Source organism: Anolis sagrei, chromosome 3, assembly GCF_037176765.1.
Source record: "Anolis sagrei isolate rAnoSag1 chromosome 3, rAnoSag1.mat, whole genome shotgun sequence".
In the NCBI taxonomy this organism is placed as follows: domain Eukaryota; kingdom Metazoa; phylum Chordata; class Lepidosauria; order Squamata; family Dactyloidae; genus Anolis; species Anolis sagrei.
The window spans coordinates 270,586,042-270,601,142 of record NC_090023.1 but is presented as its reverse complement, the minus strand read 5'-3'; the positions used below and the strand labels follow the sequence as shown (position 1 = coordinate 270,601,142).

Here is a 15,101-nt window from a genome sequence, read left to right as displayed (position 1 = left end):
CCCACTTTAAATATCTCTGCATTCCCAAACCCACCAGTAAACTGGATGTGGTCCACTTACCGTCCAGGTGGCTGACTTGGCAGTGCTGGACTGTTGAAATGAGACGTCGAAGTTGTGAGGCCCGGGGTAGTCTGTGTTGGAGGGGATGGCGGGGGACGGGGAGAGGGCGTCGAAGGTGGAGCTGGGCTGCGCATAGGGCGAGGGCGCCGTGACGCTGTTCTGCGCATGCTCCGTGTTGTAGGGGCTGGTGGACGAGGAGCCGTTCTGGATCTGCTGGTCCATGCTGTTGAGCAGCCCCAGGTTGGTGTATTGTGGCTGGAAGGGAAAGAGAGAGATGAAAGGTCATGTCAGCAGATAGACGACAAGGCATTCAGTTATTCTAAAGTCAGAGGCAGCTTGCCAGCTGATGCACATCACATTGGGTATGCATCCAACAGTCCAAGCACAATCAAGACCTTCAGTGTCAGCAGGAAAGCTCATAGAAATTACCAGGACTATTGGATGACCAACTTAAAAAGGAAGATGGGAGAATACTGCAGTACATGCTAACAGTGGTGAGAATCCTATATACACAACCATACAGGACAAATCTGCAAAAGTGAAACTAACAAGTGCAGAAGGTCGGCAGTACTATATATATATCATTTTAATGTTTTGTCGAAGGCTTTCATGGCTGGAATCACTAGGTTCTTGTGGGTTTTTTTTGCGCTATAGGGCCATGTTCTAGAGGCATTTTCTCCTGACGTTTTGCCTGCATCTATGGCAAGCATCCTCAGAGGTAGCTACGTTTTGCCTGCATCTATGGCAAGCATCCTCAGAGGTAGCTACGTTTTGCCTGCATCTATGGCAAGCATCCTCAGAGGTAGCTACCTCTGAGGATGCTTGCCATAGATGCAGGCAAAACGTCAGGAGAAAATGCCTCTAGAACATGGCCCTATAGCCCGAAAAAAACCACAAGAACCTATATCATTTTCTATTATATTCCATATTTTCCTTTTTTAGTACATAGTGGGTCCTCAGTATCTATCTATCTATGGATGCTCAAATTCCATCTATATAAATAAAAATGTAATGCTCACTTGTGGGATTAACAGAACTCAAAAACCACTGGATGAATTGACACCAAATCTGGACACAATACAGGCCAATGAGTGATCATCACTCATAAAAACACTGAAAACACAGCAGAAGAGACTTAAACACCAAAAAAAGCAAGACGATGCTACAGCGCATGCACAAAAACGACTCCCCTGGCAAACAACACACAAAAAAGCACATCCACACTCTCTTCCAGACTACAGCTATCATCATCCCCTAGACCAGACCCATTAGGAGAGGAGGATGATCCAAATGCACTGCTTCCCAGATGCAAGCTTTCTTCTCCTTGGATTTCTTTGAGAGCATCCCAATTCCTGCAGATTTCCAATTTCCTATTCCTGGACTGCAACTCCCAGAAACCCTCCAGACAGATAACATAGATAGATTAGATAGGGATAGGTAGGTAAGTAGATAGATGGATCAGGAGGACTGCTGGGAGTTACAGTCCAAAAATAGGTAGAGAACGAAGAAAGGGGAGAAAGGGGAAGGGAAAGAAAAGGGGGGAAGGGAAGAGAAGGAAAGAAGGAAGGAAGGAGAAAAGGAAAGAAAAAGGGGGGGGGGGAAGGAAGGAAGGAAGGAAGGAAGGAAGGAAGGAAGGAGGGGAGAAACAAAGGAAGGAAGGAAGGAAGGAAGGAAGGAAGGAAGGAAGGAAGGAAGGAAGAGGGAGGGAGGGAGGACAGAAAGAAAGAAAGAAAGAAAGAAAGGGAGGGAGGGAGGGAGGGAGGGAGGGAGGAAGGAAGGAAGGAAGGAAAGAAGGAAGGAAGGAAGGAAGGAAGGAAGGAAGGAAGGAAGGAAGGAAGGAAGAGGGAGGGAGGGAGGGAGGGAGAGAGAAGAGAAAGAAAGAAAGAAAGAAAGAAAGAAAGGGAGGGAGGGAGGGAGGGAGGGAGGGAGGAAGGAAGGAAGGAAAGAAGGAAGGAAGGAAGGAAGGAAGGAAGAGGGAGGAAGGGAGGGAGGGAGGGAGGAGAGAAAGAAAGAAAGAAAGAAAGAAAGAAAGAAAGAAAGAAAGGGAGGGAGGGAGGAAGGGGGAGGGAGGGAGGGAGGAGAGAAAGAAAGAAAGAAAGAAAGAAAGAAAGAAAGAAAGAAAGAGAGGGAGGGAGGGAGGAAGGAAGGAAAGAAGGAAGGAAAGAAGGAAGGAAGAGGGAGGGAGGGAGGAGAGAAAGAAAGAAAGAAAGAAAGAAAGAAAGAAAGAAAGAAAAAGAGGGAGGGAGGGAGGGAGGGAGGGAGGGAGGGAGGGAGGGAGGAAGGAAGGAAGGAAGGAAGGAAGGAAGGAAGGAAGGAAGGAAGGAAGAGGGAGGGAAGATTGGCCACAGCACCGTGTGGTGGGTACAGCTAGTTATATATAACAGGGTAGTAAAATGGTGTCCCTTATATCAAATGGCAAAAATCAAATTTTGGTTTTGGAAATGTCTTTTCAAAGAAATTTGAGGAGAGATGGTTGAATCTTGAACGCGGAATCCATGGATCCGGAGGGCTGGATATAATATAATATAATATAATATAATATAATATAATATAATCAATGGGTTATGGGCAACTTTTCTCCCATTAGTGTTAAACTCCTTCAGATGTTTGTGGCTTCACAATTTTCAATTGTAAAAGGACTCATAAATTCCTGAATCGTTTTTGCTCACATTACTTTGCAGTGAGCCATTCACACTAATGATCTTGTCATGTATTTATTAATGTTTACATTCGTATCAGCCAGAATACTAACAGGAGCTGGGTACAGGGAGTATACTACTCCTCTGTTGCACCAGCTCCACTGGCTGCCAATTAGCTTCCGAGCACAATTCAAAGTGCTGGTGCTGACCTATAAAGCCCTAAACGACTCCGGCCCAGTTTACCTGTCCGAACGTATTCTCCCCTATGAACCATCTAGATTGCTAAGATCACCTGGAGGGGCCCTGCTCTCGGTCCCACTGGCCTCACAAGCGCAGCTGGTGGGAACGAAGGACAGGGCCTTCTCGGTGGTGGCTCTGGAACTCTCTCCCACTGGAGATCAGAACTGCCCCTTCTATCTTGACGTTCAGAAAACAGGTGAAAACTTGGCTATGGAAATTGGCTTTCGACGAGTGAGTCAATATTCTGTGATATGGATGGATGATGACGAACAATGATTTTATTGTGACGACTGACCATTGTAATTTTGACTGCATTTTGGTATTTTAATATGTTAGTTTAATATGTAATATGATGTTTTTAATAACTGTTTGTGATATTACTGTTGGAAACCGGCCCGAGTCCCTCGACAGAGGTGAGAAGACTGGTATACAAAATTGCTAAATAAATACATAATAAATAATATCTTAATGCATGGGTATTGTTTTAATGGTACTGTGTCCTATCTAATGTTAGCCACCTTGGGTCCTGATATCTGGAGAAAGGCAGGAGCAAAATGAAGTCACTAAACAAGCATGTACAAAGCTCAGAACGGAAAAGAGCAGAAGCTGTGCCCTTCTTCCAAAAAATGGGGGATCTGAATAGGGACTGCTGTGGACACCAGGAAATGTTCTAGATCAGATCAATCTGTATTTGGGAAGGAATGATGTTTACTAAAAACCAGCATGGGTTTCACAAAAACAAGTCATGCCCAATAAACTTATCTCTCTTTTTGACAGAATGATAAACGTCTTCTTGAGTAAATCTTGCCAAGAAAACCACAGGACAGGACTTCAGGGTACACAACAGTCCACTGGAATTGGTGCCAGGAAATCTGCTTTTTTTCCATGGGTTCTGTGCCCCTAACCCTAGCAAATGTGGAGGGCTGACTGTATTATTCTCATTATTAGCCACTGCCAGAAGGGACAGAGAGTTTCATCTATGCTGATGATCGTGCCATTACCACTCAAGCAGGGAGCTTTGAGATGGTAGAACAGAAGCTCTCCGAAGCTCTAGGTGCTCTCACTGCCTACTACAGGGAAAACCAACTGATCCCTAATCCATCTAAAACACAGACATGCGCCTTTCACCTTAAGAACAGACAAGCATGCCGAGCTCTGAGGATTACCTGGGAAGGAATCCCACTGGAGCATTGCAACACACCCAAATACCTGGGAGTCACTTTGGACCGTGCTCTGACCTACAAGAAGCACTGCCTGAACATCAAGCAAAAAGTGGGTGCTAGAAACAATACCATACGAAAGCTGACTGGCACAACCTGGGGATCACAACCAGACACAGTGAAGACATCTGCCCTTGCGCTATGCTACTCTGCTGCTGAGTACGCATGCCCAGTGTGGAACACATCTCACCACACTAAAACAGTAGATGTGGCTCTTAATGAGACATGCCACATTATCACAGGGTGTCTGCGCCCTACACCACTGGAGAAATTACACTGCTTAGCCGGTATTGCACCACCTGACATCCGCCGGGAAGTAGCAGCCAATAGTGAAAGGACCAAGGCAGAGACATCTCCAGCTCATCCCCTGTTTGGGTATCAGCCAGCATGTCAACGACTTAAATCAAGACATAGTTTTCTTAGATCTACAGAGACACTCGCTGGAACACCCCAGCAAGCGAGAGTCCAAAAGTGGCAGGCTCAAACCCAACACCTCAATCCATCTGGTATCCATGGGTGATACAGGAGAGACTCCCCCCCGGGCACTCAGAAGACGGGGCGACTTGGAAGGCGCTGAACAGACTGCGCTCTGGCACCACGAGATGCAGAGCCAACCTTAAGAAATGGGGCTACAAAGTGGAATCCTCGACATGCGAGTGCGGAGAAGAACAAACCACTGACCACCTGCTGCAATGCAACCTGAGCCCTGTCACCTGCACAATGGAGGACCTTCTTGCGGCAACACCAGAGGCACTCCAAGGGGCCAGATCCTGGTCAAAGGACATTTAACCATTTTTTCTTTTTCTTTTTAATCTGTGTGTTTGTTTTGCTCTGTTAAAATTGTAATACTATGGTATGGTTGCTGATGACACGATAAATAAATAAATAAATAAATAAATATTATTAGTCTTGTTGTTGTTGCTTCAAGAAGCCCCAAATTAGTGGCCTTCGACAAGTCCAGCGAGACATCTTAAATAATCAGAAAGAGGCAAAGCAACTTGATCCCAGGTAAGCTGGAAACCATATCTGGCTGGTGAGTAACATAACACAGCCTTGATTGGCACACAACAACAAAATCACAACCCAGGCAATGGCAAATACAACAAAAGGAAGTTGAAGCCTCACAAAAGAATGCATCAGAGTTGTTCGAAAGGTATGGAATTTTATGACACCCTCGCCACTGTATTTCATCTGCATATAATCATATTTAGAACATACAAACAAACAATGTCCTCGTGGACAACAAGTTAAACATGAGCCAACAATGTGATGTGGCGGCAAAAAAAGCCAATGGGATTTTGGCCTGCATCAAGAGGAGCCTAGTGTCTAGATCTAAGGAAGTAATGCTCCCCATGCTCTATTCTGCTTTGGTTAGACCACACCTAGAATATTGTGTCCAATTCTGGGCACCACAATTCAAGAGAGATATTGACAAGCTGGAATGTGTCCAGAGGAGGGCGACTAAAATGATAAAAGGTCTGGAGAACAAGCCCTATGAGGAGCGGCTTAGGGAACTGGGCATGTTTAGCCTGAAGAAGAGAAGGCTGAGAGGAGATATGATAGCCATGTATAAATATGTGAGAGGAAGCCACAGGGAGGAGGGAGCAAGCTTGTTTTCTGCTTCCTTGGAGACTAGGACGCAATGGAGCAATGGCTTCAAACTACAAGAGAGGAGATTCCATCTGAACATGAGGAAGAACTTCCTGACTGTGAGAGCCGTTCAGCAGTGGAACTCTCTGCCCCGGAGTGTGGTGGAGGCTCCTTCTTTGGAAGCTTTTAAGCAGAGGCTGGATGTCCATCTGTCAGGGGTGATTTGAATGCAATATTCCTGCTTCTTGGCAGGGGGTTGGACTGGATGGCCCAGGAGGTCTCTTCCAACTCTTTGATTCTATGATTCTATGATTCTATGAATGGTGAAGTGTTTTAACAGAAACCAGGTCTCAAGAACAAACCCTTTGAAAACATTCAATGTTTTTGTACCATCTATCCAAAAGAGCTGATATTAACATATTACATTTTGCAGTAGACCAGTGGTTCTCAACCTTGCTAATGCCGTGACCCCTTAATGCAGTTCCATATGTTGTGGTGACCCCCAACCATAATATTGTTTTCGTTGCTACCTGTCATTTTAGTACTGTTATAAATCGTAATGTAAATATCCCGATATGCAGGATATATTGTCATTCACTGGACTAAATTGAGCACAAATACCCAATATGCGCAAATGTGAATGCTAGTGGGGTTGGCGGGGGGGGGGGGGGGGATTGATTTTGTAATTTGGGAGTTGTAGTTGCTGGGATTTATATTTCATCTACAATCAAAGAGCTTTCTGAACTCCACCAGCAATGGATTTAAACCAAACTTGGCACAAAGAACTCCCATGACCTACAGAAAACACTGGAAGGGTTTGGTGGGCATTGACCTTGAGTTTGGGAGTTGTAGTTCACCTATATCCAGAGGAGCACTGCGGATTCATGCAATGATGGCTCTGGACCAAACTTGGCATGAATACTCAGTATGCCCAAATGTGAACACTGGTAGAGTCTGGGGAAAATAGACCTTGACATTTGGGAGTTGTAGTTGCTGGGATTTATAGTTCACCTACAATCAAAGAGCATTCTGAACTCAACCAACAATGGAAGTGGGTCAAACTTCCCACACAGAATCCCAATGACTACCACAAAATACTATGTTTTCTGATGGTCTTTGGTGACCCCTTTGGACACCCCCTCACGACCCCCTCAAGGTTCCCGACCCCCAGGTTGAGAAACACTGCAGTAGACAAAGCTCTCCTCTGGGTAGGATTATTCAAAACGCTTGCATGGAATTAATGACGTGGTAGGGGAACATGTTGTCTTTGCTGCAAGAGTCAGATTATGAATGCCAAGATCCAAAAGTCTGCTCTTGTCTGACCTGCAGGCTTCCACATCTGTGAGCATTAAACATACTTCCAAAAACAGGCCAATTGCTTCGATCTTTCTGATAATCAGAAATAAAATTATCTGACAACAAAAAGGAAATATAGTAATTGAGTCTGCTTGAAAATGTATGGCTGGCGTGTTGGCGTGTTCATTGGGGAGCAGCCTTTTGGCACATGTCTGGCGCATGGATCCAGGCACATTCCACATCTCCTACCTGCTTGCTATTTAAATTACTTCCCCCCCCCCCCTTCCTGGCCCCAACTTGGCCTGGGTAGCTGAGAGAGCCTTTCTTCCCCTGGTCAGTGGGTCAATCGGTCAATCCTCCTGTGATCTTCTCCCCTTCCTTGGCCCTCAGGGTCCTGCTCCAGACAGGTGTGACCCAAGGTCCAGGTGGAGGCAGCGAGAGAAGTAGAGTGGAAGGGCCTAAAAGGGCCGGAGGAGGCTGACCCCAGGGTCGATGGGGGGGGGAGTCAGTGGTAGGGGCAGGGCTCCATCCAGAGGTCAGCTACGGTCTGTGGCTCCCCCAGGGTGAAAGAGAGTTAAGTCTCTCTGAGGTATATGCTACATGACAAGGGGGACATTAGGAGGGGGCAAGGGACCCCAGGCAAAGAGGGGGGCAGGAGAGCCTGCCGTGGAATTTGGCTTGGAAGAGGCACAAGCGTTCATCACCAGACTCCACAAGACATGGCTCTCCAGCAAAGTAGCTTTCCTATGGGACGTACTCCGAAACATACACTCACAAAGCCATTTGAGTAGGGAGAGATGCTCGATGGAGGATCATTGTTTCTAGAGGCTGCTATAAGGAGGCATGCCGTAGAAATTGCAAGCTCTACACTTGCATTACAGTGTGCCTATGTATATTCAAATAGATAGAATGGATCAAGTCTGATCTCATCTAAGCTGCCCCAGCTCAATGCTGTGGATTTCAGGGAGCTGTAGTTTAACGAGGCACCAGCACACTGGCAGAGAAGGAAAAGACCTTTAAAAGCTGCAGTTCCCAGGATTCTTAAGCACTGGGCTGAGGTGAGGAAGAAGAATACAGGAAGGAGAGGAGAAGGATCAGAAGAGAAGAGGAGGAGGAAGAAGAAAAGGAAGGAGAAGAAGTAGGAAAGGAAGGAGTGATGTGAGGAGGAGGAGAGAAAGAAAGAAGTAAAGGGGAGAGGAGGAAAAGTACAGGAAGGAGAGGAGGATCAGAAGAGAAGAGGAGAAGAAGGAAGGAGAAGAAGTAGGAAAGGAAGGAGTGAGGTGAGGAGAAGGAGAGAAAGAAGTAAAGAGGAGAGGAGGAAAAGTACAGGAAGGAGAGAAGGATCAGAAGAGAAGAGGAGAAGGAGGAAGGAGAAGAAGTAGGAAAGGAAGGAGTGAGGTGAGGAGAAGGAGAGAAAGAAGTAAAGAGGAGAGGAGGAAGAGTACAGGAAGGAGAGGAGAAGGATCAGAAGAGAAGAGGAGGAGGAAGAAGAAAAGGAAGGAGAATAATTAGGAAAGGAAGGAATGAGGTGAGGAGAAGGAGGAGAGAAAGAAAGAAGTAAAGGGATGAGGAAGAAGAGGACAGGAAGGAGAGGAGAAGGAGAAGGGAAAGATGGAAGAAAGAAGATGATGGAGGAAAGAGAGGAGAAGGACCAGGAGAGGAGGAGGAGGAGGAGGAAGAAAAGGAAGGAGAAGAAGCAGGAAAGGAAGGAATGAGGTGAGGAAGAGGAGGAGGAAAGGAGAGACAGAAGGAAGTAGAGGGGAGAGGAGGAAGAGTACAAGAAGGAGAGGAGAAAGAGAAGGAAAATATGGAAGCAAGATAAAGGAGGAAGGAGATGAGAAGGACCAGAAGAGGAGGGGAAGGGGAAGAAAAGGAAGGAGAAGAAGCAGGAAAGGAAGTTATGAGGTGAGGAGGAGGAAGAAAGGAGAGAAAGAAGGAAGTAAAGGGGAGAGGAGGAAGAGTACAGGAAGGAGAGGAGAAGGAGAAGGTGGAAAAAAGAAGATGACGGATGAAGGAGAGGAGAAGGACCAGAAGAGGAGAGAAGGAAGAAAAGGAAGGACAAGAAGCAGGAAAGGAAGGAATGAGGTGGGGAGGAGGAGGAAAGGAGAAAAAGAAAGAAGTAAAGGGATAAGGAGGAAGAGGACGGGAAGGAGAGGAGAAGGAGAAGGGAAAGATGGAAGAAAGAAGATGATAGAGGAAGGAGAGGAGAAGGACCAGAAGAGGAGAGGAGGAGGGGGAAGGAAAGGAAGGAAAAGAAGCAGGGCATGGAGGAAAAGAAGGAGGAAAGGAGATAAAGAAGGAAGTAAAGGGGAGAGGAGGAAGAGTACAGGAAGGAGAGGAGAAGGACCAGAAGAGGAGAGGAGGAAGAAGAAGAAAAGGAAGGAGAAGAAGCAGGAAAGGAAGGAACAGAAGGAGGAAATGAGGGAATGAGGTGAGGAGGAGGAGGAGGAGGAGGAGGAGGAGGAAAGGAGAGAAAGAAGGAAGTAAAGGGGAGAGGAGGAAGAGTACAGGAAGGAGAGGAGAAAGGCCAGAAAAGAAGAGGAGGAGGAGAAGCAGGAAAGGAAGGAATGAGGTGAAGAGGAGGAGGAGGAAAGGAGAGAAAGAAGTAAAGGGATGAGGAGGAAGAGGACAGGAAGGAGAGGAGAAGGGAAAGAGAGAAGAAAGAAGATGAAGGAGGAAGGAGAGAAGGACCAGGACAGAAGAGGAGGAGGAGGAAGAGGAAGAAAAAAAGGCACACAAAGAGAGAAGATGGGAAGAAGACGAAGCAGGAGGAAGAAGAGGGAAGAGAAGAAAAGGAAGGAATGGAGAGGAGGAAGACAGATGAAAAAGATGAAATCAGAGAGGGAACCACAACAATCAATCTTAATGGATGATGCTGTGTGTCTGAGATCTAATGGGATGCAGTGTGTGATTTTTTCTAAAAAGGGCCCCTTGTCTCCCTTTCACTCTCCGAGCCAAGTGCCGCAATCTCCCGGCCCATTAGGAAGCAATCCTGTAACTTTAGATGGCTTTTTCTCAACGAAGCGGGACTGAGCCCCAGCCCTCCCTTGTCCAAACACAGGCATTAGGGGCAGGAGAACAACAGGGGGGCGTCTGTTTTTCCCCCCAGGTTGACACACAATCCGGCCGTGGAGGGAATGACCTGCAACGCCTGGCTGCAAAGCAACACGTCAACAGAAGCCGCAATTAGAAACAAACTCATTTCCACCCCATCTTTTGCTGAATTGTTTTACGAGTCAAGCCCACCGGATGCAAAACACCAGGGACCAAAAGTGTTCCGGATTTTGGATTTTTCCAAATTTTGGAATGACTGCATTGGTGTACATCGTATCTATTTCGGATTTTTTTAAATCCACGCACAGGCGTCTTCCAAAGAAAATAAAAACCAACCAACCAAAGTCCCATGGCGATCAGCGAGTGGCGACGGGGGCAGGACTGTGAAATCTGGAAGCCCCTAGTCACAGACTGGCACATGGGCGGTGGGTACGGACTCAGTCGTTCTACCTCAAGGACCGAGGCAGTTGAGTAGTTCGGCAGCTGTATCCGCGACTGAGCAGCCCTTTTTAGGACCCACTCTGCTCACCCCACACGGGGAGGGGGCTAGAAAAGGTGCCCTAAACATAGTCTGCCTCACTTATCCCTGACTGGACTGCCGCGTCCAGTGGGGTCACCATCCTGCGGCCAAAAAAGAAAAATGAACTTCGGTACGTGGAACGTACGGACTCTGATGGACAACAGTGGCAGTGAACGCCCCGAACGCAGAACTGCCATCATTGCAAGGGAGCTGGGACGCTTCAACATCGACATAGCAGCCCTTCAGGAGACCCGGAGAGCAGGAGAGGGACAGCTGAAGGAAGAAAAAGGAGGCTACACCTTCTTCTGGAAGGGACTGCCCGAAGAAGACCAAAGAATGCACGGAGTTGGCTTCGCCATCAGAAATGATCTGATGAAACATCTGTCCGAAGCACCCACTGGCATCAACGAACGACTCTCAACCCTCCGAATCGATCTTGCCAAAAACCAACGGGCAACCATCATAAGTGCCTATGCACCAACACTAGATGCTGACGAAGACATCAAGGAGAAATTCTACTGTCAGCTGGACACCGTCCTATCGGGGATACCTAAGGAGGACAAAATCATCCTCCTGGGGGACTTCAATGCAAGAGTTGGGCGAGACTTCGACCTGTGGCCAGGGACCATTGGAAAAGACGGGGTTGGAAACAGCAACTCAAATGGCATCCTGCTTCTCACCAAATGTGCGGAGCACAACCTTGTCATCACCAACACGCTCTTCCGCCAGAAAAACAAGTTCAAGACATCATGGAAGCACCCCCGGTCAAAGCACTGGCACCTCTTAGACTATGTAATCACACGTGCCAGAGACCGCCGTGACGTGCTCCTCACAAGAGCCATGACAGGTGCTGACGACTGCTGGACCGACCACAGGCTAATTCGATCCTCGATGGCTATCAAGATCGCCCCCAAGCGCAGACTCCAAGGAAGGAAGACAAGGCGCAAAATGAACACCCAAGCCCTTCAGGAGCCCTCCAGACGAGCCCATCTCCAAACAGCACTCAAGGACCATCTACCCACAGAACACCCCGAAAATGTTGAGGAACATTGGAACAAACTGAAGACCTCCATCATCCAAGCCTGCGAAGAAACTATTGGATACCAAGCCAAGAAACATCAAGACTGGTTTGATGAAAATGACATCGAGATCCAACAGCTAATTGACAAGAAAAGGAAAGCCTTCCAAGCATGGCAGAGAGACATCAACTGTGCTGCTAAGAAAAAGATCTATGCTAGTGCAAAAGCTGAGGTCCAAAGAAGGACAAGAGAACTCAAGAACATCTGGTGGACAAAGAAGGCCGAAGAAATCCAACACCTGGCAGATACCCATAATGCTCAGGGATTCTTCAAAGCCACAAAGGTAATCTATGGACCAAGAAACCATGGCATACAGCCTCTACGCTCATCAGATGGAACCAAACTCCTGAAGGACCAAAACTCAATCGCACTACGTTGGAAAGAACACTACCAAAGCCTCCTGAACCGCAGCTCCAATGTGGCCGAAGAGGTCCTCTCACAAATCCCACAACAACAAACCAGGGATGAGCTTGCAGCACTGCCTAGTTTGGAAGAAGTCAGCAATGCCATCAGCCAACAGAAGAATAACAAAGCCAGTGGACCAGATGGGATCCCTGCTGAAATCTTTAAAGAGGGAGGACCTGAGCTAACACACCAACTCCACCAGCTCATAGAAAAAGTGTGGGTGACCGAGAAAATCCCAGCAGATTTCAAGGATGCCACCATCATCACCCTCTTCAAAAAAGGGGAAAGAACAGACTGCGGAAACTATCGAGGTATCTCCCTTCTAACCTCCGCTGGGAAAATCCTCGCAAGAATCCTTGCAAACCGCCTTCTGCCCCTCTCAGAAGACACCCTCCCAGAATCCCAGAACGGCTTCCGCCCCTCCAGAGGAACCGTGGACATGATCTTCACTGCACGACAACTCCAAGAAAAATGCAGGGAACAAAACCAACCCCTGTACATGGCATTCATCGACCTTGCAAAGGCATTTGACACAGTGAATCGCAGCGCTCTCTGGACCATCCTCCACAAAATCGGGTGCCCTAACAAATTTGTGAACATCCTGCGGCTCCTCCATGATGACATGATGGCAACAGTTTTGGACAGCAGTGGCTCCCAAAGTGACCCATTTAAGGTGGAATCCGGTGTCAAACAGGGATGTGTTATCGCCCCAACTCTATTCTCCATCTTCATCGCTATGATACTTCACCTTGTTAATGGGAAGCTTCCCACCGGAGTGGAAATAATCTATCGGACAGATGGCAAGCTATTCAACCTCAGCAGACTGAAAGCCAAAACCAAGGTTACAACAACATCTGTTATAGAACTCCAGTATGCTGATGACAATGTCGTCTGTGCGCATTCAGAAGAAGATCTACAAGCCACTCTAAACACCTTCGCAGAAGCATACGAGAAGCTCGGCCTGTCACTGAACATTGAGAAAACCAAGGTGCTGTTCCAGCAGTCACAAGCCAATCCCTCTCCAATGCCAGTAATACAGCTTGGTGGTGTAACATTAGAAAATGTGGACCATTTCCGCTACCTTGGCAGCCACCTCTCCACCAAAGTCAACATCGACGCCGAAGTACAACACCGCCTGAGCTCTGCAAGTGCAGCATTTTCCAGAATGAAGCAGAGAGTGTTTGAGGACCGGGACATCCGTAGGGAGACCAAGGTGCTTGTCTATAAAGCCATTGTCCTCCCAACCCTGCTATATGCCTGTGAGACGTGGACAGTCTACAGACGTCATATGCAACTCCTGGAACGATTCCATCAGCGCTGCCTCCGGAAAATCCTGCAAATCTCCTGGGAAGACAAGCGGACAAACGTCAGTGTGCTGGAAGAAGCAAAGACCACCAGCATTGAAGCGATGGTCCTCCAACATCAACTCCGCTGGGCCGGCCACGTTGTCCGGATGCCTGACCACCGTCTCCCAAAGCAGTTGCTCTACTCCGAACTTAAGAACGGAAAACGGAACGTTGGTGGACAGGAAAAGAGATTTAAAGATGGGCTGAAAGCCAACCTTAAAAACTCTGGCATAGACACTGAGAACTGGGAAGCCCTGGCCCTTGAGCGCTCCAGCTGGAGGACAGCTGTGACCAGCAGTGCTGCAGAATTCGAGGAGGCACGAGTGGAGGGTGAAAGAGAGAAACGTGCCAGGAGGAAGGCGCGTCAAGCCAACCCCGACCGGGAACGCCTTCCACCTGGAAACCAATGCCCTCACTGCGGAAGAAGATGCAGAGCAAGAATAGGGCTCCACAGCCACATACGGACCCACAAGGAAATCCATAATGGAAGACCATCTTACTCGTCCAACGAGGGATCGCCTAAGTAAGTAAGTAATCTATTTCGGAGATGGGACTCAAGTCTAAATGGACAATTCATGAATGTGCCAAATATACTCCTTACACGTATAGGTCATTTTATCCACAATCTATATAAATAAAAATGCAATGTTCATTTGTGGGATTAACATAACTCAAAAACCACTGGACGAAATGATACGAAATGTGGACACAACACTCCTAACAGACCAATGAGTGACCATCACTCATAACCCCCCCCCCCCAAAAGTAGAAAGGATTTAAAAACCCCTAAAAGATAAATGACATACAGAAAAAAGGAATGAAGGAAGGGGAAAAGAAAGAAAGAAAGAAAGAAAGAAAGAAAGAAAGAGGTAGAGAAGAAAGAAAGGAGAGAAAGAGGAAAAGAAGAGGGGGGATGGAAAGAAATGGGTATAGGAAGAAGGAAGGAGAGAAGGAAAGAAAAAAGGAAAGGAAGGAAAGAGGGAGCGAAGGAAGAAGAGAAAGAAAGCAAGAAGGAGGGAAGGAAAGACAAAAGGAAGGATGGAAGCAAAAAGCAAAGGAAGGAAGGAAAGAAAGAGAAAGGGAAGGAAGAAAGAGAAAGGGAAAGAAAAGAAAAAGGGAGGGAGGAAAGAGGTAGAGTCTGAGAAGGAAGGAAGGAGAGAAGGGAAGAAGAAAAGGGAAGAAGGGAAAGAAGGAGAGAAAGAGGGAGGGAAGGTTGGCCACAGCAACGCATGGCAGGTGCAGCTAGGAAGAGAAAGGGAAGGGAAAGAAAAAGGGAGGGAGGAAAGAGGTAGAATCTGAGAAGGAAGGAAGGAGAGAAGGAAAGAAGAAAAGGGAAGAAGGGAAAGAAGGAGAGAAAGAGGGAGGGAAGGTTGGCCACAGCAAGTATATAGTATATATTGAATAATAACAACTTTATTTTTATACCCCCGCCTCCATCTTCCCAAAGGGACGCAGGGCAACTTACATATGGCACAACGTGCCTAACACAACACATAAAATAAACACACAATACAATACAAGATCAAGCCAATCTGGTTTGTGGTACCTTCGCTTGCTTCCTGAGACCACTGTGACCCACACCTATGACTTGACACACAGAACATCCATGACCCGCTCTATATCTTGGTGCAGTTTGGAGGAAGATGGACCAT

The 15,101-nt window shown here is 47.2% G+C and overlaps 1 protein-coding gene across 3 annotated transcripts in view; it reads right to left on the bottom strand.

Moving 5' to 3' along the window:
- Positions 1-15,101, bottom strand: part of TP63 (tumor protein p63) — a 215,558-nt gene that overhangs the window by 98,212 nt on the left and 102,245 nt on the right. For all 3 annotated transcript variants that reach the window (XM_067466131.1, XM_067466132.1, XM_060767267.2), the window contains one exon: positions 61-315. In XM_067466131.1, the coding sequence (XP_067322232.1) occupies positions 61-315 (255 nt within the window). The remainder of the gene's footprint in view (positions 1-60; positions 316-15,101) is intronic.